The following is a 25,710-nucleotide window of genomic DNA, read 5'->3' as shown; positions in this document are numbered from 1 at the left end:
TTTGACAAGCTTTTTCTTGTTCTACTTTAAAATTAACATTGTAAATTCATGAGGACACGTTCTAGTTCGTAGCATCAAGGTTGGTCCTGCATTAATGGTGAGGACGTGTTGTTGGGGTCTGTGCATGAATTCATTTCTCATGTGTAACATGGATCTTGGGGAACATCTAACACTCAAGTGACCTGATGTTTTCTTCTTTCTCCATCTCTTCAGTTATGAATTCTGTTCAGAATCATGTTCAGTTTAACACAAGGTCATTGTTGTTCTGTTATTCCTCATTATTTAAATAGTAATATTTGAGAAAACACGTTTGCTCTAATAATTTAAAGCTGTTTTACCCAGTAGACACTTGCAGCAGCTGCATTATGTCTAGATGTCTTTCTAATAGGTGCTGATGTTATAAAAGTGAGGGTTCAAAACATAATTTATATGGTTGTTTTTTAAATATTTTGACATGTAACTCTTTATCTCTTGCCTGATGACCTGGTGAGATAAAACTCCTGTGGAAATGTGTGTCTGACGAGAGGTTTCTTCAAATTAGAAAGACAATAACATCCAGGAGACTTGTCCAGAGAGAGTTCATCTGGAGAGATTACCATCCACAGTGCCACCTGTCAGCACACCTGGTCCAGCAAGAACAAGACTCAGTCTGCCTGAGACTGTCCACTGTGTAAACTAAGCTTCACTGTTTATGACATGAATATAAAGGGACATCTGACACTGACCTACACAAATGTTGCATTTGGACACTTTACAACCAAAGAACACATCTGAATAAACTTTGTGCAGGTAATATCTGGATGTTCAGCTGACTGTTGTTAAGGATACTGAGGTTGGAGCTGCCAGGCAGGAGGTGTAGAGGAAGACCAAAGAGGAGATTTCTGGATGTAGTGAGAGAGGACATGAAGTTAGTTGGTGTGAGAGAAGAGGATGCAGAGGACAGAGTTAGATGGAGGCACATGATTCACTGTGGAGACTCCTGAAAGGGAACAGCCCAAAGGAAAATGAGAAGACAAAATACATACTAAGATAAGATAAACCTTTACTGGTCCTACAGCGGTGAAAAGTTCATGTTACAGCAGCAGCAAACGTGTAAATGTGTTGCACAAATTTCTGTACAGAATAAAAACTAAAAGTCAATATAAGAAAACTCTAGACATTAAAAAAAACAAATACAATCTACATTACAAATAAGTACAATTTCACAACCATACAGTTCAAATAATTATACTATCATCAAACAGACAATTGGGTTCATGTTATTGCACAGTTTCACAATCAGTAGTATGAATGTATATTATAGTGAGTTTTGTAAAGTCTGACAGCAGCAGGGAGAAAAGACCTACGATATCCCTCCTTCAAACACTTAGGATGTAACAGTCTGTCACTGAAGGAACAGACAAGACAAGAATATTTTCTTCTTTTGAAAAGTGTTAACTGGAGTATTGTAATCCATTCTGGTAAACTCTTCCAGAGTTAGGATCTAACAATTAACAGTAACTTTATTTGTACTTATGTAACATTATGAGATCATTGTATCTGAATAAACCCAATAAAACTGATGATCAGAGCTGAGAGACAATACTGAAGCTGAGCCTGGTTGAGCCTAGTGGTAAAAAAACACCTCAAAAGACACTGGATGTTGATACGTCCTAAGGTGTCTCTAATGTGTCAGCCATCCTATTCTAACCCTAAAAAAAACCCCAAAACTTTAGAACCACCTCTTCTTATGATGCACTCCAGTATGACTCCACCACCAACTACAACCTCCATAATAAACAGAGACTACAATTATCACCTTTCTGACAGTTAAGTTGAATTCATGGCAGAGCTGCTGTATTAAATTGTACAGGTGGTCATAATCTTATGCCTGATAGGTGTATAGCACAGGTGTCTGCAGGTGTTTGTGGATCCCAGTGACTTATTTCTTATTTTCTTTGAGTGAAGAGATGAGAAAGAAGGAAGCGTCAGGTCATCAGAGCGTTAGTTACTGCAACTAAACACAGCATGAAAAAACGTTACATATGAAATATGAATTGCACTTCATGCACGGACTCACCGAAGCTTACTCCAGGAACTTTATTTTGAAAGTTGTAACCTGAAGCTTGATGATTTTTCCTCACATAGAGGAAACGTCCTGTTAAAATCGAAAGTAAACGTGTCTTTGTTCGTCAGTGTTTTATCAGGAGGAAGAAAGAGAAAAGTGTCTGTAAAGTGACTTAGTGAAGCCGTTTCTGCATCTTCAGGTCAATAAGCAGCAGATTTAAGGAGAATCTGCGGATGTAGTTTGTACTGAAGATGAAGATGTTGGTGGTGGTTGTGATTCTGCTACACGGTAAGAAAACGGCTCCAATGTGGGTTAAGACTGTTTTATGTTTCACACACAGCTTCAACACTGGGACACGGTCCTGTAAAAACTACAAAACAGTGACAATGATCACGGACATCATGACATTAGCGGACCGTTACATCAGCTCCCGTTTCTCTGCTTCACGTTGGGCGGATTCCCGCAGTTTCAACGGGTCCGCGTTGGTCACGTGTTTAACATCTGTTAATAATTAGTCATATTACATGGTGTTTTTTGGGATATGATTAATTCAAAGTACACAAAGAATAAAAACGATAATAATTTCTTGAATAATAATTTCGCTTGAATCACGTACCAATATAACTATACAACATTTATGTTGGGGTTACTGTTAAAGACATAATATAAATTAATAATCAAAAGTCAATGAATGTCACTTCAGTGTTAGTTTATTATTAATTTATTATAACCACATATTTTCAGCAACGGGAGACGTCACTTGCCGCTGCTTTGATCATGTTCTTCCTCTTTCTTCTTCATCTTCATCAACCTTTGGGGCACGTTCCTCCTCTGTAATCCTCAGGCTGTTCTCTCTATTTTCCACCTTATTCCTGCAAAAGCTTCAGTCTTTTACCCTTTGCTGGCATCAATGAACTAAAATTCAATTGACAAGTAAACACATTTATAACATCTAGATTAATAAAACAATAACTATAACTGTCATTATGTAAACTTGTTGTAAACTACAATTCTATCACAATTATGGTCAGGATGGACCCAAGTGAGGAGACTGTGCAAGTGAATGAACTTGAACAAAAAACAGCCTGATGGGAAAATAATTGATAGATTAATCAACAGAAAAAATATCCATTAGGTGCAACATATCTAAACATCAAATACCATGAAGGCTGAATAATTTATTGAAACTTGGTAGGTGGTTGTGATTTTACACATGTACAAAAAGAATATAAAGCAATGACAACGTCAGAAACATCAGGATACAGTAAGTGCAAAGGAAGTTATACATATGACGAGAGGATGATCTGTAATAACCTCTACAGAGAATCACAACAGCTTATAGTAGTACAGCCCTCAAAAGGAAAAGTATAACAAATTACTTTATATTATAGTGATATATTTGAAGTTGTGTGTGGTCCTTTACCTCCTGTCGTCTGACACATATGAAAAAACAGCAGATCAATACAATGCTAAACTATATACAGTATTTGCACAGTGTTAACAGTTGGGGACGTTGGGGGTTATGATGTCTGCGTTTCTGGTTATGAGGACTGTCAGCTTGGGAATTTGCAGATCTTGCACCGAGCCACCAGAAAACTGTTTATGTTTTTATTGTTATTAGTTTTTTATTAGTTCCAAAAATCGTTGCTTGCTATTGCAGTTGAATTCCTACAGGTAGGGAGGACTCCAAATTAATGGTGTCCCATTGTCACGGGGACAGTAAAACTTGTACCTGGTGGACAAAGTTTTGGGACCTGGGACAATTTAGGACAAGAAAGAAAATGAGCTTACTGTGGACCTTTAGTTGTTAAAGATGAACTAGAGCACGAAGAAATAAATCTTTGTGTTCTGACATCATTGGATATCAATTCTTCAAGACACCACTGAGATTAGTGAATAAGAAAATACACTTGTGCAGAAGCTTCTTCTCTCTCAGTCTGAGTGAGGACGGAGCTCAGCCAAGTGTCTCTGTCTGCAGCAGAGAGGGACACAGCTCAGGTGAAGTCAAAGTTCCTCCTTAACTCGAGCAGACAACATCAGTGCTTGTTCCACAAATTAACAATCTATAAGAGGAAATGATGCAGACTCTGGTTAAACGATCAGAAACGTGGAGAAAAGTGATCATTTCAGCTGTGCTCACAGTTCCCATCCACCCACATATCTTCACAGGGTTTCTGTGGGGCATTAAAAAGCATTAAAAGACAATAAATTTGATTCTCACTAGCATAAAAATTCTTTGAAAAGCTTTCAAGAAAAAACATTGATCCTTTGTCTGCTGCTTATCCAGGGGAGAATAATACTTAATAAGCTCTGGTTCTCTCATGATTTGATCTGTACATTAGCGTAGACATTCAGAACTCAACACATGGAACCATTGTCTACAGCCGTACAATGCAGAATTATCAGACAACCAGATGTATTTAGTGAGTTTTCAGACCCGTCTAGCAACTCTGTTTTTTTATTAAAGCGACTAGCGACTTTTTCTGGTGTTACTGGAGACTTTTGGAGACTCTGACGTGAAAGCATGTATCATTCTTATTCTCCTAAACATGATGATATGACAGTGGATGCTGTCAAAGGCCCCTCTCAGGTGTCACCACACTCCTCATGCAACTGCTGTCTGATTCTGATGTAAATGTAAAAATGTCTTTTCGAAAATAAATAACTCTTGGATCACTTTGGCTGAGTAAAGGAGGACGGTTGGAATTGTGACATAAAAAAACAACAATCAACAGAAGAAAGTTAATTTGTAGTTCTAAACATATTTAGGGTGAATTTTACTCACTGTCTGTTTCTCCCACATGTTATTCTTCTGTCTCACAGCCCAATACAATGACATGCAAATGACCAATTATGCAACTAAAGTGATGACACAATTTAGTGATTTCTAGAAGCCAATAGCTACTTTCCTTACTGAGGATTTGCAACTCTGAGTTGCACGCAGGCTGGTTGGAGCAGGAGGAGGAAAACTTAAACCGGCTCAAACCAACTCATACTCATCCATCGAAGGTGTTTCACAGTTGTTTCCAGATTCAAAAATAGCCAAATATTTTATCTGTGGAAAGGACAAAACTAGCGTTAAAGTTTGCACTTGTCCCACACTTCAGAAGTTTCATTCCGCGCCTTCTGCCCCATCTCATGGGCAAGATATGATAAGATGAGATGAGGCCCAGATACTAGTCTGTGACCATTAGAGCCTGTGGAGGGTTTTCAAAGTGCCCCTCACAAAGGAACTACTGGCTTTGTAGCCTCAGCTAGGACCAGATTCAGGATCTACCTTGATGAAAGCGACGGTAAAGACAGGGTGTGATGCATGGACAAAAGAAAAGCTTTGGATGATGAGCTGGGAGAACAGAAAAAGAACAAGGAGGTTGATTGTTGATGGGGGTGTTTGACAACCTTCAGAAGGATGCTGATCAACTAGATGAGCCGGCTGAAAAAAAATCCAGCACACTCATCACTCAAATGATTAGAAAATCTAATATTCTAAGAAAAAGATACAGGGACAAATGCATGAACAGAAAAATGTCAAGTCAGAATTGGAATCAAGTTTGTGAACTAAGACACATAAAATCCATGAGTGTGCTGGATCTTGCATGTTCCCCTGGGGAACATCAGAGGTTCAGAGGTTCCTGATATGTTTTCACTAGTTTCAAGAAAGAACTGTCTGCTGGAAAGACAAGAGAAAACCAGGTAAAACAGTTCCAGACAGTCCAACGTGTCCCCTCAGTCTATTTAAAAGAAGCTGATGGTCGACTGTATCTAAAGCAGCACTTAAGTCCAGCAGTAATAAAACTGAGGGTTTATTGTTATCTAGGTTAAACATGATTTCATTAACTACTTTGACTAGGACTGTCTCTGTACTGTGATGAGGACAGAAACCAGACTGAGACATTTCTAACTTGTTGGTTGTGTTAAGAAAATTGCTAGTTGTGTAAAAACTAGTTTGTCTAAACGTTTTCTTCAAAATGGGACATTGGAAATAGGTCTGTAGCTACTGGGTGTGGATGGATCTGAGCTGCTTTTTTAAAACAGCTTCAACAAGTGCACTTTTAAGAGCTGCAGGGAAAAGTTGGTAACAATAGTTAAAACCTCATCAGACATTTTTAAAAAGGAGGTGGGAATTGGGTGAAGAGCACAGGTGGAAGATTTCAGTTTAGATAAAACCTTGAGTGTTTCAGCATCAACCAGAACAAATTGTCCAGTGTGTCTTCACATTGTCCACATGTCTCTGTAATGGGACTGTGTGCTTCTTTTGGAAGCCGTCTGCAAAGTCCTCAGATTTAAGACCATCTGTGGTTCATACGGTTTTTGATTGGGCTGAAAATATTCTCAGTTGTTTAAAAAGCAAAAAAACACCAACTTAGAAATATTTCTGTGACCACAAACACACAATGATGCACAGGACTAACACAAGCTTGGAAAATGTGGAGTATGTCTGAAAACTCTCATCTATGGCATCATTATTGTAGCCCACTGTGAGCTGTGACCCACCGTGACTTACAAAAAGCCAATTGTGAGGTTTTCCAGCACTTTTAGCTAAAAACACAAAGAATTAAAGACATTTACATTCAGTTTTTGAGTGAATACATTTGTACATTATTTTACATGTACACACATATTAAATGTAGATATTTACAAATGTATGTACAGACACACAGACTGACACACATGTGGACAAATAATGAAGCTGCTACATTAACTTATGTCTTTGACGTTTTTACTTTGAAAACTGGTTTCTGATCACCTGAGTACGGACGAGTAATGAGACATGAAATAAGGCTGCTGAGATGGACCCTCTCTGTCTGTGTGTCCTCACAGTTTCCCAGCATGTCTCAGCTGTGGAAATGTATGAGGGGGACCAGTTTGTCCTGCTGCCCTGTGAGTTTCACACTTTTGACGTGAACAATCCCACAGTGATGTGGAGCCGCTCTGATCTCAGTCCTTCAACCGTCCACCAGTGTCAGCAGGAAGGTGATGAACTTAAAAACCAGAACCAGCTTTAAAGCGGCCGAACATCGATGATGCCTGATGCTCTGGAAACTGGAGACCTCAGTCTGAATCTGACAGAACTGCAACTGTCTGACAGTGGAACCTACACCTGCTCTGTCAGATCAGTTACAATGGGAGAACGGTGACAAATGTACAGCTGGAGGTCAAAGGTCAGTGACAGGTCAGAGGTCAGTGCTGTAGATACAGGTCAGAGGTCAGAGGTCATGTTGTTGTTCATGTTCTCCACAGAACGATTTCCATCCTGGGCCAAAGTTCTCCTGGTTCTCCTGGTTCTTCTTCTGATTGTTACTGGGGGTCTTTTAGTACATTTCCGTCACTATTTCATGTCAGGTATGTCTCTACTACCACATTACCCATAATGCTGATGGTTCACATCTTTACTCTTGTTGCTCCTTGACTGTTGAGACAGACTGAGAGTGAGGAACAAATCAGAACCAAACTGAGAATCAGTCACAATAAGTAGTTCCTGAGTGTCTTCATGGGACAGTGAGGTCCTGTTACCATCAGAGCTGCTGCTGCTGTCTGTCCACATGATGCTGTGCTTTGTTGTCCTCTCAGTCTACAAGGTGGAGGTGGATTCAGGGGTGGAGTCTGTCCAGCTGCCATGCAAAACCACAGTTTGTCTGCCTGAAGACGTCAAAGTGGAATGGAAGAATGATAGAGATAATAAGGTCCATGTGTATCAGAACGGCTCTGACCAGCTTGCAGAACAGTACTATTATTACAAAGGTCGAACAGAGATGAAGAGAAACCTGCTGAAAACTGGAGACCTTAGTCTGACCCTGAAATACCCCACAGACAGAGACAAAAGAGCCTGCAGCTGCACTGTCTACAGCAAGGAGGGAAACATCCTGATGAAGAAAGATGTGAAGCTCCAGGTCAAAGGTCAGTTTAAGTGTTTACCATAAGCTGTTTTCAGTCTTGTACTGTGGCCTTCAGGGTTACTATGGCAACAGACAACATATCAGTTGTAGGGACAGAACAAGAAAATGACCTTTGAGAACATCTGTATCAAAGCAAAGTTTTCTCCTAAATCTCAGCTGATATCAGTGTTGTTAGGTGTGAAGTCCAACACTGATCCTGTTCTTCTAACCTCTGACACCAACTGAGACAGTGGACAGGATTTGGAACAAAGCTGTTGTGTTTTATTTGTAGGATCTGAGGTGAGACTGGGTTGGACTGAATATAACATGTGATTCCAAATAAATCATTATATTTGTCAAAGTTCAGCCTGAGAAAACAACTGGACATTTGGACACTTTAACCCCCTCTGTCCAATGGAAGATAAGACAGTGAGAGACGAGGCCTGTTATTCTCTAAAAGCTTAGTCCATATTTGTCTTCATGTCTTAAAATGTCCCTGTGGTGGAGCTGAGGAACATGGTGAAATAGATCCAGTTGAAGACATTAGACACAATCTTCAGTTTCACTACATTTGAGCTGCCAGTTAGAGACAAAGGGAAAGACGTCCATCTTTGTTTAGGTCCTGACACTGGTTCACTTCCAGCTCCTCAGATTCATGTCCACATTATCAGAAGGTCTGAAGCAGAGGAGGCTTTTTCTTCTTTCAGATGTTAACATCACTGATGATTTGGAGACATTGATTTTCTGTCCACATGATGAATTAGGACATCCTTGTCTCTTCCTTCTAAAGACACGTTGCTATTGTCCCAGCAGGCAGACTAATCCAACCTCCAGCCTCTTTGTCAGAGTCTCACACAGCATTTTCTGATCAGACTCCTGTTGTCACACTGTGTATTAGTTTGACCAGGCTTTGGCAGGAACATGATCAGGAAGTTCTCAGTGAATTCAGAAGGCAGCTGCTCTCATATGATTCCTGATCCATGTCCAAAAGAGGACGTGTTGTCAGCTGACAGACAGTGTGGTCCTGCTGCAGCAGCATTTAAAGCCTCTATGGTCTCTGATATTTCAGAGGGATTTAGTTTGAAAGATTTCAGTCGTCTGAGATCCTACAAAGATCAGGCTGATTTAGAAATGATTAGAGTGATCAGATTGATCCAGATTCTCCTAGAAATGTCTGAAAGCTTTGTTTCATTTCATATCTATCAATCTGCTCCCAGATCCTCCATCAAATCTGATCCTGTCAACATTTAGTTTGTAACTTTCACTGATAGGAAACAAACATGTGTTTGACTTCATATCATTTACTGAGTGTTAGTGAAGTCAGATGATGGGACAGTGATTCTCTGTCAGAGACAGGAAATAAAAGTTTAACAACCAAACTGAGGGACTGAAGACAAAGACAACACTGTCTCTGTTACACGGAGACATGGAGACATTTTAGACTGGAACCAATCAAACATGTTTTCACTTCATCCACTCAAAGAAAATGTGTCAGAGCTGCTGCTGCTGTCTGTCCACATGATGTTGAGCTTTGTTGTCCTCTCAGTTCAACAGGTGGTGGAGGTGGATTCAGAGGTGGAGTCTGTCCAGCTGCCCTGTGAAACCACAGTTCACCTGCCTGAAGACGTCAGAGTGGAGTGGAGACGAAGTTTATATGAAAATAAACTCCATGTGTATGAGAACGGCTCTGACCAGCCTGAAGAACAGCACAGTCGTTACAAAGGTCGAACAGAGATGAAGAGAAACCTGCTGAAAACTGGAGACCTTAGTCTGACCCTTAAATACCCCACAGACATGGACAGAGAAACCTTCACCTGCACCGTCTACAGCAGGGAGGGAAACATTCTGATGAAGAAAGATGTGAAGCTCCAGGTCAAAGGTCAGTTTAAAGTCTTTAACAACAGTTAGCTTAGCATAGACTTTACATTTACATTTACATTTAGTCATTTAGCAGACGCTTTTATCCAAAGCAACTTACAAGTGAGGTACAAGGCAGCAAAACTCTAAGTCAAGGAGAAAACATCAAAGCAAAGTCCTGTCAGAAAAGTGTTCACAGTTCACGAGATACAAGTGCAAGAGAGCAGAAAGTTTTTTTTTTTTTTTTTTTTTTTTTTTTAAAGATTTAAGTGCATAGGACGATGTGGAAGAGTTCAGTTTTCAACAGTTTTTTGAATATTGGCAGAGATTCAGCTGAGCGTGCAGCGTTTGGTAGCTCGTTCCACCATCGTAGGATCATTGCGCTAAACAGTTTTGCTTGGTGTTTTCTGTGCGGTGCTGGGACCACCAGACGTCGTTCGTTGGCAGACCGCAGCGGGCGAGAAGGATTGTAGACCTGAATGAGTGAGTTGAGGTAAGCGGGAGCTGTCGAGTTAACAACCCTGTAAGCAAGAGACAGAGCTTTGAACCTGATGCGAGCAGCAACAGGAAGCCAGTGTGGAGATCTAAAAAGTGGTGTGACATGGGTCTTTTTTGGCTGATTAAAAATGAGGTGAGCTGCCGCATTTTGGATCATCTGCAAGGGTTTGATTGTGGATATCGGTAACACCATCAACAAAGCGTTGCAGTAATCAAGACGAGATGTGACCAGCGCCTGTACAATGAGTTGGGTTGTATATTCCGTGATGTAGGGTCTGATCTTCCTGATGTTGTAAAGAGCAAATCTGCAAGCCCTAGAGACTGAGGAGATGTGGTCCTTAAAGCTCAGTTGGTCGTCGATGATGACCCCCAGATTTTTGGCCGAATTAGTGGGGACAATCACTGTAGATCCAATGTTGATGCTGATGTTGTGTTGCATCAAAGGTCTGGCTGGGAAGACAAGGACTTCGGTCTTAGAGAGGTTGAGTTGAAGGTTTCTCTCACTCATCCAGGCTGAGATGTCTGAGAGACAGGCAGAAATGCGCGATGAGATGGTGGAGTCGTCCGGTCGAAAGGACAGGAAGAGCTGTGTGTCATCAGCGTAGTAGTGATAGGAAAGACCATGTGAGTGAATGATGGCACCTAGGGATGAAGTATAGATAGAAAAGAGGAGAGGACCAAGAACTGAGCCCTGCGACACACCGGTAGAGAAGCTATGAGAGTTAGAAAGATGCCCCCACCAGGATACCTTAAAGGTTTTATCCCAATAGGTAAGAACGAAGCCAGTCTAGACCTGATCCAGAGATGCCCAAGTCAGAGAGTCTGGACAAGAGTATTTGATGGTTCATAGTGTCAAAGGCTGATGATAGATCAAGTAGAATTAAGACAGATGATTGACCTGTGGCTTTTGCAGCTCGAAGATATTCCACAACAGTCAGGAGTGCCGTTTCCGTGGAATGACCCCTCTTGAAGCCAGACTGGTTGACATCGAGGAGGTTATTCTTGGAAATGAAGTCTGAGAGTTGGTTGAAGACTGCTCGTTCCATAGTCTTGGCCAGAAAAGGGAGGAGGGAGACAGGTCTGTAGTTCTCCACTACAGAGGGATCAAGAGAAGGCTTCTTGAGCAGTGGGGTAATCAAGGCCTGCTTGAAAGAGGTTGGATTTGCGCCACTTCCTCTCAGCACTCCTGAGGGTGCTGCATTGTTCACGGATCCCGTCAGTGAGCCACGGATTAGAAGGTGAGAGACGGGCGGGTCTCGAAGACATAGGACAGAGACAATCCAGACATGATGAAAGTGTATTGCAAAGGCTGTCTGTGGCTGCATCTGCATCGTGGAATGGAGAGGTCCTGTGTCTAGAAGGACTTAGAGTAAGTAAGTAAAATGTATTTGTACAGCACCTTTCACAGAGAAGAGCTCACAAAGTGCTTCACATGAAAACAATAAATCCATAGGACATAAAATAAGAACAGAAAAAAATAGAACACATCAAATATTGAGAACAAAGACAAATGTACAACATCAGTCAAAGTAGCTGATTATCTACAGTTTCTCGTTCAACTTATGGTCAGAGTTGGGAAAAGTCTGTTTTGAGAATTTTATTAAAAATATCTACTGAAGCAGCAGATCTTAACTCTTGTGGAAGAACATTCCACAATCTTGGTGCAACAGTAGCTAAAGCCTGGTCCCCCTTGGTTTTAAGTGTGAGGCCCAGCCAACAGATTCTGCCAGGAGCTTGAAGCAAGTCACAGGTACTCAGGTGTCTGACTGTGAAGGGTCTATATGTAACAACCAGAACCTTAAAGTTCTAAAACTGACAGGAGCCAATGTGAGGAAGCAAAAATCGGGGTGATGTGACAATGTTTGTGTGGTTTTGTCAGCAGCCTGTCAGCAGCGTTCTGCACCAGCTAGAGACTCTATTGATGTTTTACTGAGACACGTGAAAAGACAATTAGAATAATCAAGACGTGATGATACAAAAGCATGAAGAATCATTTCAAGTTCAGAGCTTGACACAATAGACCTAAGTTTGACAATGTGTTTTAGGGGAAACACCTTAGAGACAGTACTATTAGGGGCCACAATGAGAACTTCAGTTTCAGCTGTGTTTAACTGTAAGAAGTTATTGGCCAACCAGGCTTTAACTGCTGACAGACAATTATACAGCAAAGTGAGATTGTCAGTTTTGTTAAGGTTGAAATAATAATATAGCTGGAGATCATCTGCATACATGGGATGTGATACAACTTTAACCTTGCTGATGATGACATGAAAGAACCAATAGCTACAGAACAGGATCTACCTGAGAGGTATGAAGTGAACCAGTCAAGTGCAATACCTGAGATGTCCACATGGCTGCTAAGCCTGTCTAATAAAATACTGTGGTCAATAGTGTCAAAGGCTGCACTAAGATCAAGCAGGACCAGGTCAGAGCATTAACCACTGTCAGAAGACATCAGGGTGTCATTGGATACTTTGAGGACAGCAGGTTCAGTACAGTGTTTCTGATGGTAACCAGGAGGAAACAGCCAGAGACAAGAGAACAATTACCAATATGCAGTAGAGCAGGGACGATGCACCATAAGACATTTTACAAAAAAAGTGTGGGTAAAATATCAAGTGGGCTGGAAGAGATCTTCAGGCTGCTCACCAATTCAGTTAGTTAGTGCAAAGACATCAGCTGCTGTTTAGAAACAGTTAGAAATCTAGAAACCAGGCTGGTTAGTATAGTATCGAAAACAATTTTAGGATTCTGCTTATTAGAGACAATAAGATCAGCAAAACAAGAGACCCCAGCAGCTTCAACCATGGAGGTAAGTTCGGTTAAAAGATCTTTGTAATAGATGCAGTGGACCTGGAGCTTAGTGGATTTCCACAGACGCTCTATCCATCGAACATTTACTTCTGAAACTGGGAATGTCATCGTTCATCCAAGGATTGGAAATAGCAGTGGAAACAGTGCATTTTTTCAAAGGAGCAATGCCGTCGAGTTGAAGGATCCAAGTGGGGAATGAACATGACTCTCATCATCACAGGGCCACAGAGTAGTTATTAAAAACAGAAGAAAGCTTTTCAGCAGAGACCTCATTTAACATAGTGAACATATAACACGTTTACCAGCTACAACCATGATCGCTCACAGTCAGTTTGGAGTCCAAAAGTAAAAACCAGGTCCAGGGTGTTCCCCTTAATGTGTGTAGGGCCACGGACCTGCTGACAGAAGTTAAAGGCTTCAGCAAAGCTTTAAAAATGACCAGCAAAGCTCTTAGTGACGTCATTTACAGGCACATTAAAGTCACCAATCAAATGTAATTATAGAGGCTAAGAAGTCACTGAATTCAGAGACAAACTGTCCATTAGCACCAGAAGAAGGTCAATTAAAACACAGTAAAATGGGTTTAAGTTCAAACGCAGTCAAAGTTCCTGAGCTCACCCTCCGTGAGGAAATACCGTCCTTGTGGAGCCCTGCATGTCTCCCTCCACAGCCTGTAATCCTAGGGGTTCAGGTGACAGATCATCCAGGTGGGCACAGTTCAAAGCATTTTCAGAAGAATTTATTAATATTTGATGTTTGGAGATGGAGGATGGAGTTGCTATGGTAACAGCTTTTAGCTGCTGTTGTTGATCACAAGTGAAATGTTTATGACACAGCTCGTCATCAGTCTGTTCAGTCTGATCCAGATCAGCTGGAAAAACAAAGATCAGTCTGAGAGTCTGAAAGCATCAATATTTCCTGATCATCGGATGATTTCTTGAATCATCAGGTCAATATCATGGCAGTTATTGGACATCAAGTCCTGCTCTTTGGACTTATCAGTTCTCTACAGTCCACAGAGATCAGACATGAAAACATCACATTCATCACAAATATTGATCCTCCACAACATTTCAGATTCACTGGGGATCAATCAAAATAGGAAGTGACCAAAGAAGAAGACAGGAGCTCATTTCCAAGTAACAACACAAACTGATATCAATAAGTTGATTGATGAGCAATCAGAGTGTGACAGTATTGATCAGGAAGAAGCTGAAAGCAGAAAGAAAAGCAGCTTTAATAGTTTGTATCAGTGAAAATCTTCCAGTTGTGTTGAAGAATGTGAAGAAAACACGGCTGATAGTCGACTAAGTTCTTGTTGCTCCAGAAGAAAAACAGAAAAGAAAAGTTGATGAAAGTCCAGTTGAAGTTTGGAGAAGAAGTGAAAGAGAAGAAATCCCCAGACAACTTTACAAGTTCTGTCACCATCACATGAGGGAATTTCTCTTCTTCCACTTCCTGTACTGACTCTGATCCTCATCTGTTGATCCATCACTGGATCAATGATTGGCTCCATCTTTGCACAGAGACACAGTCACAGATGATTGTGTGAGATAAGACATTACTGTGAAGCAGCACATGGACAAAACATCCCAACAGCATCAAGACTCAAAATCTGCTTTTAGTTTCTAGATTTCTGTCCCGTTACCTTCTGCTCTGATCTGGTTCTGTTCCTCAGCTTTCTCTACAACTGTGTCCTCTAAACTGCTGCTGCTGTCTGTCCAGCTGATTTTGTGCTTTGTTGTCCTCACAGATTGTCAGGTGGAGGTGGAGGAGGGAGAGGAGTCTGTCCAGCTGCCCTTCAGGACCATTGGTGACCTGCCTGAGAAGCCTAACTTGAAGTGGGAAAAAAAAGACGTCACAGGATGGGTGATGATGCATGAGATTGTGAACGGTTCTGACCAGCCTGGCAGTCAACAGGAAAATTATAGAGACCGTACAGAGATGAAGGAAGCCCTGCTGAAGACTGGAGACCTCAGTCTGACCCTGAAAAACCCCACAGTCAGAGACACAGGGACATACAGATGTGCCTGTAAATGTTTGTCCCTGCTGAGAAGTAAAACTGTGCTGCTGAAAGTCAAAGGTCAGTTTCCTCTGGTTATCTGTCTTTTGTTTTTTGTCTCTGGTTGTTTGTCTCCATTGTCTGTGTGACGTTCTAGATGTTAATATGTTTTCTGGTCTAATGTATGTGTGAATGAAATGTTTTCAGTAGGTTCTGCTGCTGAAATAACTGCCTACAGAAGAGTGAACATATATTTATGGGAGGAAGTGAAAGCTGTTATTCTGAAGAGCATTTCTAGTAGTTTCAAAATGTTTTTGTTGAGTAACATTCTGTCTCTGTCTGACTGTCTTCTTTCTCCTCTGCAGTGAGAACTCAGGACAAAGATGAGACAGTGGACATCAGGAACAGAAGCAGCTCCACTGATCCAACTCCTCTGATGGCTGATAAATCAGTTTGATCAGTGTGTTGATCAATCTTTGATTATTGATCTGATCTGACTTTGGATTAGAGACAACACGGAAGTGATGGAGCTGATGGATGAAGACAGGAGGACAAATTGATCACTATTGATCAGTGTTGATCAGTGATGTAACATGTAGTTTTTTAGGGACTTCTGATTTAGATCCTCTGAACTCGGACAGACGTCTCACTCGGGAGGAAACTCTCAACACTTTGAATTTTGTTTTGTAACAGTTTTTAATCAGTTGATTCAACACATTTTCTAAAACATTTACTAAAATCAGCAGCTCACTGTCTCTTGTGTATTTGTCCTGAAAAAGACGTCTGGCCCTCTCTACATTCACCTCCTTCATCATCAAGAGCATCACTCTGACCACAATCACATGTCCAAACTATTTTCCAAAGGAATCATTTTGCTGTGTTGGGCTCTAATTGTGATTTCTATAATCAGAGTAGCTACAGTCTCCAAATGATCCAATAACTGACACAACAACAATAATCAGTAAGGTAACTGTTATTTGCTGATGTTCACTTTTCTTTGATTTAAATTGGATTTATTGTGTTCACTTCTATTTTTATAACTACAAGTTATTTTGGAGGTTGTGAGGTCAGAATTCAGACTGGAAAGTTCTTCTGCACGAATCAGATTTTCTTTCTTACATTATTCACACCTTTACAGCTGCAGTGTGAGTCCATGTCCCAGGTGTTTCAGAGGCAGACAAAGTCCTACATGGCTCAGAAGCTGGAATCAGGGGGAAGCTGAGATCACGAGAGAACGGTTCCTCTGTTACAGATGATTTAATCATTAACAACATTCATTTCTTTGAGATTTTCTGTAGATTAACACGAGGTGTTAAAGTTCCTTCAGAAAGTATTCACACCCCTTCACTTTAACACTTTATTGTGTCAGAAATGTGATGAGAATATAATCAAATGACCATTTTGTTCATCAAACTACAGACAATAACCAACAATGACAAAGTTTAGAACGTTTGGTAAATGTGTCCAGAATCTAAAGTTATCACCTGGGTCATTATCAGCACTGTTACTGTGTGAGCTTCCACTACTCTTTCCCACAACTTCATTGTTTGGCTCATCAGCTTTATTCCTCTGTAGTTTCCACAGCTCTGCACATCTCCCTTGTTCTTAAAAATTGGCACCAGTACACTTCTCCTCCAGTCCTCAGCATCCTCTCACTATCCAAGATGTTGTTAAATAAACTAGTCAGAAACTTCTTCTTAGCTAACCTCTTTCTCTGTATACACTCCTGAACTTCCTCGTTCCACCACCAAGTCTCCTTGTCCACTTTCCTCTTTCCAGATGACACACCAAGTACCCTCCTACCTGTCTAACTGATCACCTGATCACTTCCTGACCATCCAGACTCTGTCTCAGCTCCTCCCTGAAAACTACACAACATTCTTCCTTTTTCAACTTCCACCACTTCATCCTCTGCTCTGTCTTTGTCCTCTTCATCTTCCTCACCACCAGAGTCATTTTACACACCACCCTCCTGTGTTGTCTGGCTACACTCTCCCCTACCAATACTTTACAGTCACTGATGTCTTTCAGATTACGTCTAACGTCTAAACAAGATTTAGTCCACCTGAGTGCTTCTACTGCCGCTCTTGTACGTCACTCTATGTTCCTGCCTCTTCTGGAGGAAAGTGTTCACTACAGCCATTTCCATCGTCTTTGCAAACATTAAGCTCCCAAAAGTCAACACGCAGATGTAAGGTTGTTTTTTCTGATGCAGACCTGTGGAGAAAAGTAGTGTGAGGTAGACGTCCTGATCTAGCCATAGTTGAGCAGATTCTGTTCATACACCTTTACCTCCTTGTACAAGGGTTTGGGAATTGCATTCTAGCCATCTGTACTGATGTTTCATCCTTTCCAGCTGCAAATTTGGGATGCAGCTAATATCAGAATCGGTCTTAACAAAACATTTGACTTGCGGGATGGTACGCTGAGTCTAAACCACCTGGAAAGCAGGTTACTGGTTTCACTTCAGCAACTTCCCCCATTGTGCCTTGAACTTTTCTCTCAGTAAGATAGATATCATGCTTAGTTAGGTTCTGAATTGGGATTTTAACTATTTTGGTTAAACCACTAGGGACATGTACTAGAGCTGGATTTGGTTGAAATAACACTGAGTCACCTCTGGGCCAGTCTCTGACTCTGCGTCTTTCTTCACAGATTTGACCTGCTGCTATCACCTCAGCCTTCTTCCCCGACCTCACACTGCATTCAGGAGCTGACTCATCAGGGGACAAAACCTGGAGATCTGAAACTACAGCCTCAACCTTAGTGTCACTTACGTGTAAGGCTTCTTTGAGTAAATCAGTAATATCAGCCTCATCTCTCTGTTCCTTGTTCATTTTGATAATCTCTGTTCTAACATTACTGCCTAGAAGAGGTGAGCTGAGGTGTTTGTATGGGGACATGTCCATAGTTCTCACTGCCGATCTGGAGGTCAACGTCTGCCCATCCATCAAAAGGAACATCTGTGCCATTAGCTGCAGCAACACAAAAGGAGGGACTCAAATGGCTGGATTTGAATGTTAGGAAGTGCTTCTTTCCCACCATAGTCACTTGGGCCCCTGAGTCCAGCAGCATTTTAAGTGACTCCATTCACAGCACATGAAACCATACATGTCTTTCCAACGAGCTGCACTAAAGCTTTTCTTAGGGCTGGTTGGCAATTTACTTCTTGCTTTCTAGAAATGGTTGTTTTGGTGCATCTGACTTGTGTGAGGGGCTCTTCTACGGTGTTGGTAACTGTCTGCCCCTTTCTAGTGACCTCCCCCCATTTCCTGACATCTTCCTTTGCAGACAGCCAATGGCCCGATGCCCTGCCTGGCCACAATTAAAGCAGTGAGGACAGTTTGCTTTGCAAAGTCACTGCACCTGCATCTAGTCTCAGCTGTGGGTCATTGAGGGTGGTTAATTGGTGAGTGGGGGTCCACAAGTGTTGCTCTTTCAACGGGGTTCACCATCTGAGCTAGATGCTTAGTCACTGAGGACACTGGTTAAGTCATTGTCACAGTCATGCTGAGATGCAGTAACAGGCACCGGTCGGGTTTTGCTTGTGATTCAAGATTCAAACCACTGTATTGAGCCCATGGGGAAATTGTGCCGATGCATCTCAGTCTCTCTGCTTCCTCGCTAACGTACTTAGTGATTGGCTCTAAAAAAAGTCATCACTAGTTAGCAGGTCATTAAGTAGGGCTTGACATCATATCTGACATAGCAGTTGTTATCATTCAAACCCTGGTACAATGTGAGAAGACATGTATTTTATACAGAAACGGTTGTGGACTCTCTTTATCTTGCTGCTTAGCATTACTTAAGTCTTGGAAAAGCTCAGAGCTGTTTTTGTCTCTAATATGAGACATGTCAGAACCATTATCAGAGATCTGTCCACCAGGAACCTTAAACTCTCTCTGCAAAGCTACAACATCATTAAACCTTACTACCTGGTCTCTCACTCATCCTCCCACCATCTGGTCTGTGTATCACTTGCTGCTGGTCCAGATTTCCCCTAGGTCTTGTGCCGGTAACATCTGGGGACTTGTCCGGGATTGTTTAGTTGAACTGAAGCGGGCTCTAGAAAGTTGTGAGCCTGTGTCCAATCACCAATCAGAGACATTCCCACACATACATCACATATGGACAGAGACATTCCTGAGCACCCATCAAGCATCCAGGCACTTGGGGAGTAATAGTAATAGCAACTAAGCAGCAGAGAACAGAGACACTCATACAAATTCAGCAGTTCATTCAGTCCACTGAGGACCAATGAAGAGGAGACGGGAAATAGTGTCTTGCCAACACCAACGCTTCCTTATTACTAATCAGCACATGCACTGGGACTGTAGCTACAGTCCCTCTAGTGGATCCACAGAGGTATAGTAGCACCATTACTGACCTAAATATGCTATAGCACCAAAGTGTGTCTTTAGTTGTAAAGGTGTAAGTTCACAATTTAGCATTTTTATAATAAATAAAAATAATGTTGGTATTAACATCATGTAACAAAGACAAATGCTGTTACTGTGGATACCATGCAACAAGGAAACACAAAACCAGCAAGAAGAAGGAAGATAGAAGATTTCTGAAGAACTTAAACAAGTTTATGTGTGTGTGTGTGTGTGTGTGAATCAATGAAAGCCCTATATAACACTGTGGGGCGACTGTGGCTCAGGACGTACAGTAAAGCAGTCGTCCAATCCCAGGGTTGTTGGTTTCATCCCCAGCTCCTCCAGTCACATGTTGCAGTGTCCTTGAGCAAGACACTAAACCCCAACGTAGTTGCCCCCAGTGAGTGTTGACTCCCTCATCAGTGAGTAAGTGAGTATGAATGGGTGAATGAGAAGCAGTGTAAAGTGCTTTGGATAGAAAAGTGCAGAACATTTCCAACATTTACACTGTTTACAAGTCACTGATCGCTTCTGCACCACTTTCCACTTGTCTGGACAGTCTCTGTCCCCTGTCTTCCAGAGCTTCTGATTTCACAGACAGTCACATATTATTATTATTATTATCAGAACAAGTTATTCTACTCAGAAATATATGATAAATACAAACCTTTAAGGTAGATTCATTTTCATGAACGTGTTTATTGTGTCCATTAATATACAGCAGGAAACTCCAAAGTCAGGTAACAATGGAGACATTTGTCTTTACTGTGCAGTTTGACAGCTTTAGATTTGACACTAGTTTATGTGGACAGTGTTGACAATGACTGGAGCAGAAATCTGTGACTGTTCAAAATGAGCTTTTTTCATTTGATGGATCTTTATGTTGCTGGAAACCAGATGAACAGACACTTTGTGGACAATTGTTTGGACCTCAGAGCATTTGGACTGAAACAGGGAGAATAGGACTGTGATTGTGGTCACAGTGATCCTGTTTCTGTGAACACAAGAGTTCAGGGTTTAGAGGGACAGATGTCCTCTCACAGGACAAATAAAGAGTGGACTGTGATAGTAAATGTTTTAAAAATGTGTTGGATCATCTGATAAACTCTGTCACAGGCTGAGTGTGAGAAGAAAACCAACATTCAGTGTGTTGAGTTTCCTCCAGAGTGAGACGTCTGTCAGAGTTCAGAGGATCTAAAACCACAACATGTTTGATCCACATATGACATCACTCTGACATCACTGATCAATAGTGATCAATAGTCAGTGTGTAGACTGTGTGAGAGTCAGGGAGAGTCAGAGTGAAGAAGACAAACTGTCCTCCTGTCTTCATCCATCAGCTCCTTCACTTCCATGTTGTCTCTGATCCAAAGTCAGATCAGATCAATAATCAAACATTGATCAACAGACTGATCAAACTGATTGTTCAGCCATCAGAGGAGTTGGATCAGTGGAGCTGCTTGTGTTCCTGATGTCCACTGTCTCATCTTTGTCCTGAATTCTTGCTGCATAAGAGACTAAAGACAGTCAGAGACAGACGACTAGAGACAAACAACAAGAGGCAGACAATCAAGAAAAAATACGAAGAAAACTGACCTTTGATCCTGAGCTGAACTGTTTTCTTTCTCAGTAAGATGTTTCTCTCCTTGTTCCAGACTCTGCAGACATATGTCCCTGTGTCTCCGACTGTGGGGGGTTTCAGGGTCAGGCTGAGGTCTCCAGTTTTCAGCAGGTCTTTCTTCATCTCTGTTCGATCTTTGTAAGACTGGTCCTGTTCTTCAGGCTGATCAGAGCCATTCTGATACACATGGACCATCCTGTAGTAACTGTCCATCCAGTCCACTCTGACGTCTTCAGGCAGGTGAACTGTGGTTTTGCACAAAAGGACGACAGACTCCACCCCTGAATCCACCTCCACCTGTGCGACTGAGAGGACAACAAAGCTCAACATCATGTGGACAGACAGCAGCAGCAGCTCTGACACATTTTCTTTCATATTTCACTTCATACACTCAATCAAAGTTTTGCCTCTGAAAGACAATGACTGTTATCTAGTTCAAATCCAAGAGGAATTTTAAGACTCATCAACTATGAAATGTCAGTACTGTGGATGATGAGATCATGTCTGGTTAAGAGGACACGTTATTTGGCACAGACAGAGTGAGACAATCAGAGAACAGAAACCAAGATTCACATGTGTTTTAATGATGTAACATCAGCAAATGATCACAATGAACGAGCATATTTCTAATCTTTGTTATGTTCAGAATTTGAATATTATTCGTATTTGAATGTTGTGACATGTAAAGTGAGAACAGTATTTTCCAAAGTTATCAGTTCCACCCCTACAACCTGATTGGCCCCAGATGAGATCCCAAAATGTTGCTACATGATTGTCTTTCACGTGTCTGCAGGCTCAGTGTTTGGACGCTTTGTTTCTACAGACTGTGTCTTATCACTGCAGCTGCACAAGAAGGTTTCAGAGGCATCTGAAAAAGTTGAGTCATTTAATAGTAAATCAATTATCTGTGGTCACCTGATAAAGTCACATTAACTACAACATATTCAGGTTCTTTGAAACTTTAAGTTTGGGGAAAGTTTGCTGTTCTCATGCTAATGTCTCAGACATAAGCCAACTCATCACCAGCATCATTAATTACTCTCTCCACTGTGGCACAGTCCCAACATCACTGAAAACCGCAATAATTACACCAAGTTTAAAAAAAACCTCCCTGGATCCTGAAGTTATGGCAACTATCATCCAATCTCCAATCTTCCATTCCTGTCAAAGGTCTTAGAAAAAGCTGTCTCAGTCCAGCTCCAGTATCACCTCAAAAGACACAATCTGTTTGAAAAATTTCAATCTGGCTTCCGCCCCTCCCACAGCACAGAGACAGCCCTGGTCAGGGTCACCAATGACCCCCTAATGGCTGGTGACCAGAGCTTCCCATCTCTCCTCATTCTTCTGGATCTCACTGCCGCTTTTGATACAGTTGACCACAAAATTCTCCTTCATCGTCTGCAGCATATTGTTGGATTTTCTGGCACTGCTTTGGGGTGGTTTGGTTCCTATCTCACAAATAGAGTATGAGTATGTGGCCATAGGGGATGCCAAATCTCAGTCACCTGTGGGGAGCCACAGGGGTTGGTTCGACCGACCCTTTTCAACGTCTATATGCTCCCACTGGGCCACGTCATTGGCAAGCATGGAATCTCCTTCCACTGCTATGCTGATGATACTCAGCTGTACGTGAGACTGAGCCCGACCCCACCGACACTTCCATCAACTCTCACCTGTTGCCTGGAGGACATCAAGGCGTGGATGACAGAGAACTTCCTTCAGCTGAACAGCATAAAAACCAAAGCCCTTCTAGTTGGTACCACCCACCAGCTTCATTCCTACCCTATTAACTGTATCTCTTTTTCTGGTCGCACCATTACCCTCTTCAACTCTGTTAACAACCTGGGGGGTCAAGTTTGACCCTCACCTGTCATTTGAAACACATGTCCAACACCTCTGCAAAATTTCATTTTTTCATCTCAGAAACAGCCAAACTCCGCCCCTCCCTCTCCCTCTGCGACGCTGAAAGGCTGGTCCAGGCCTTTGTCTCCTCCAGGCTGGACTACTACAATGCACTTCTCATTGAAATCTCCGGCAGGAGCCTTCAAAAGCTCGCCTCTACACCCCCAGATCCAAACTCCATACAATGGGGCACCAGGCTTTCCCAGCAGCTGTTCCAAGGCTCTGGAATGCTCTGCCTGAGAACCTGAGGGCACCACAGACTGTGGACTGTTTCAAAAAACAGTTAACGACTTTTTTTGTTCAGAAAAACGTTTTAAAGTGATCATTACATTTTCTTTAATGCTGTGTTATTTTATGTTTTATATGTTTTTAGGCTTTACATGTTTATTATGTTTTATTCTTGGTCTTAATCCGCTAAAGTGCTTTAAAAATAAAATGAATTATTATTATTATTACTAACTGAACAAACTCCAGCCAGGGATGAACAGTGGCAGGTGTTGAAGTCCTGCAGAATGAACTGACTTTGACTTCAAATCATTTGCTAAAGTGTTGTTTGATCTTTGAACTGACCTCTGACCTGCAGCTCCACTTGTTTCTTCATCAGGATGTTTCCCTCCATGTTGTAGACGGTGCAGGTGAAGGTTCTTCTGTCTCTGTCTGTGGGGTATTTCAGGGTCAGACTGAGGTCTCCAGTTTTCAACAGGTTTCTTTTCATCTCTGTTCGTTGTCTGTATTCCTCATCCTGTTCTTCAGGCTGATCAGAGCCGTTCTGATACACATAGACCTTCCTGTAATAATTGTCCCTCCACTCCACTTTAACATCTTCAGGCAGGTGAGCTGGGGTTTTGAACTGAAGGACGACAGACTCTACCCCTGAATCCTCCACCACCTGTGGGACTGAGAGGACAACAAATCTCAACATCATGTGGACAGACAGCAGCAGCAGCTCTGACACATTTTCTTTCATATTTCACTTCATACACTCAATCAAAGTTTTGCCTCTGAAAGACAATGACTTTTATCTAGTTCAAATCCAAGAGGAATTTTAAGACTCATCAACTATGAAATGTCAGTACTGTGGATGATGAGATCATGTCTGGTTAAGAGGACACGTTATTTGGCACAGACAGCGTGAGACAATCAGAGAACAGAAACCAAGATTCACATGTGTTTCAATGATGTAACATCAGCAAATGATCACAATGAACGAGCATATTTCTAATCTTTCTGTTCTATTAATAGTAAATAATTATCTGTGGTCACCTGATAAAGTCACATGAACTACAACATATTTAGGTTCTTTGAAACTTTAAGTTTGGGGAAAGTTTGAGTAATACTGGATATATGTTCTACTGCAGTACATTGTTGGTGTACAAATACAGTAATACTGGTTCAGTACATTGTGGTAGGGACTGTAACATGCACTGGCTGCTGTAACTCTGAGTGGAAGCTGAGCGCCACCTACAGACCATTTACTGTAATAGTGTTTTGGAATCTGCTATATTCTGTTTTAACAGTCAGCAAGTTTGATCTGATTAGTTTGTAATTTATGTAGAAAATACCAAGTATCTGCTGTGATTGTACATAATGCTAAGTAAACCAGAACATGTGACATGAGGAGTCTGGTTACAATGATTCATTATTTCAACACAACTAATCATAACGCACTCACGTGACGTCACTTCCGTAGTTTCCAAATGGCGGTCTGTTCAAACTGTGTGCACGTTTTCACGCAGTTGCAAGAAACCATCAAACTTTTGGAAAACGAACTAAGCAAAAAAAATGAACTTATATTGGGGTTTTCCAAAGTTGCCACCACACAAGCGAAGCACCTCGCAGCTTTTAATACCTCGAGCTACATGGAACAAACAGTTTCTATCCACCCAGCTGTTTGTTCAGTGACCCAGGACACCGATGACACGCTGCCGTGTCTGGCCCTGTTGCTACCGCTGGCAACGCGATGCCAACCCGCGGCCTTCTGGCCCTGTTGGATGACCAACGGCCTGTCCCGACACGGGCCTGCTTCTCGCCGCTGACACAGGAGGCCTGGATTACGGCTAAAAGGAGACATCGGACGACACTTGCTGCAGCTAATCTTGTCAACCAATCCATTGGACCACCTTCCCCGGTCCAGATGGAGAACCGTTTCACTATTCTTGAAGAGCTGGAAAGTCCGACTTCCCCGGCGGCGGTTCCCTGTGACTCCCTGCCTCGTGAGATACCACACGGCTCCACCTCCCGTGGGCAGAGCGGTCGGGACATTCTGCTGGGGCCTCGCCAGACCAGACGTGCCACCGCCACCAACACCATGCCTCCAGAGAGGAATCCACATGCTCCTCCTCGGCGCACCTCTCCACCGCACCGTCCTCCCGGTCCGACCATGCTAATTATTGGCGACTCCATCGTTAGAGACGTCCGCTTAAAATCAGCTGAAACGTTTTGCTTTCCTGGAGCCACAGTCACTGACATAGCGGAGAAAATTCCAAACCTGATTGAAAGACATCCTACAGCAACAAAAGTAGTGATACACGTTGGCACAAATGACACCAAACGCCAACAGTCTGAGTTGCTGAAACGTGACTTCGTGTCATTTTTCAACTCACTGGAGAATTTCCACCACAGACGGTTCTTCATTTCCGGCCCAATTCCCACGCTGGGTCGCGGTGTTGGCTGGTTCTCCAGACTCCTCAGTCTGCACACATGGCTTCAACCAC

The 25,710-nt window shown here is 42.0% G+C and overlaps 1 protein-coding gene, 1 long non-coding RNA gene and 1 pseudogene across 3 annotated transcripts in view; 2 read left to right on the top strand and 1 right to left on the bottom strand.

Annotated features, from left to right (window-relative positions):
* Positions 1-25,710, bottom strand: part of LOC137136946 (hemicentin-1-like) — a 104,582-nt gene that overhangs the window by 65,328 nt on the left and 13,544 nt on the right. For both annotated transcript variants that reach the window (XM_067522759.1, XM_067522760.1), the window contains exon 5: positions 23,567-23,893. In XM_067522759.1, the coding sequence (XP_067378860.1) occupies positions 23,567-23,893 (327 nt within the window). The remainder of the gene's footprint in view (positions 1-23,566; positions 23,894-25,710) is intronic.
* LOC137136951 (butyrophilin-like protein 2) lies at positions 140-15,839 on the top strand (annotated as a pseudogene).
* Positions 15,948-18,185, top strand: LOC137136967 (uncharacterized). Its single transcript, XR_010915655.1, has 3 exons — positions 15,948-16,060; positions 17,750-17,873; positions 17,968-18,185. It is a non-coding gene; the product is annotated as an uncharacterized lncRNA (long non-coding RNA).

Source organism: Channa argus, chromosome 12 (genome assembly GCF_033026475.1).
Source record: "Channa argus isolate prfri chromosome 12, Channa argus male v1.0, whole genome shotgun sequence".
Classification (NCBI taxonomy): Eukaryota; Metazoa; Chordata; class Actinopteri; order Anabantiformes; family Channidae; genus Channa; species Channa argus.
The sequence above is the reverse complement of the archived record's forward strand: the minus strand, read 5'-3'. Positions and strand labels throughout refer to the sequence as shown.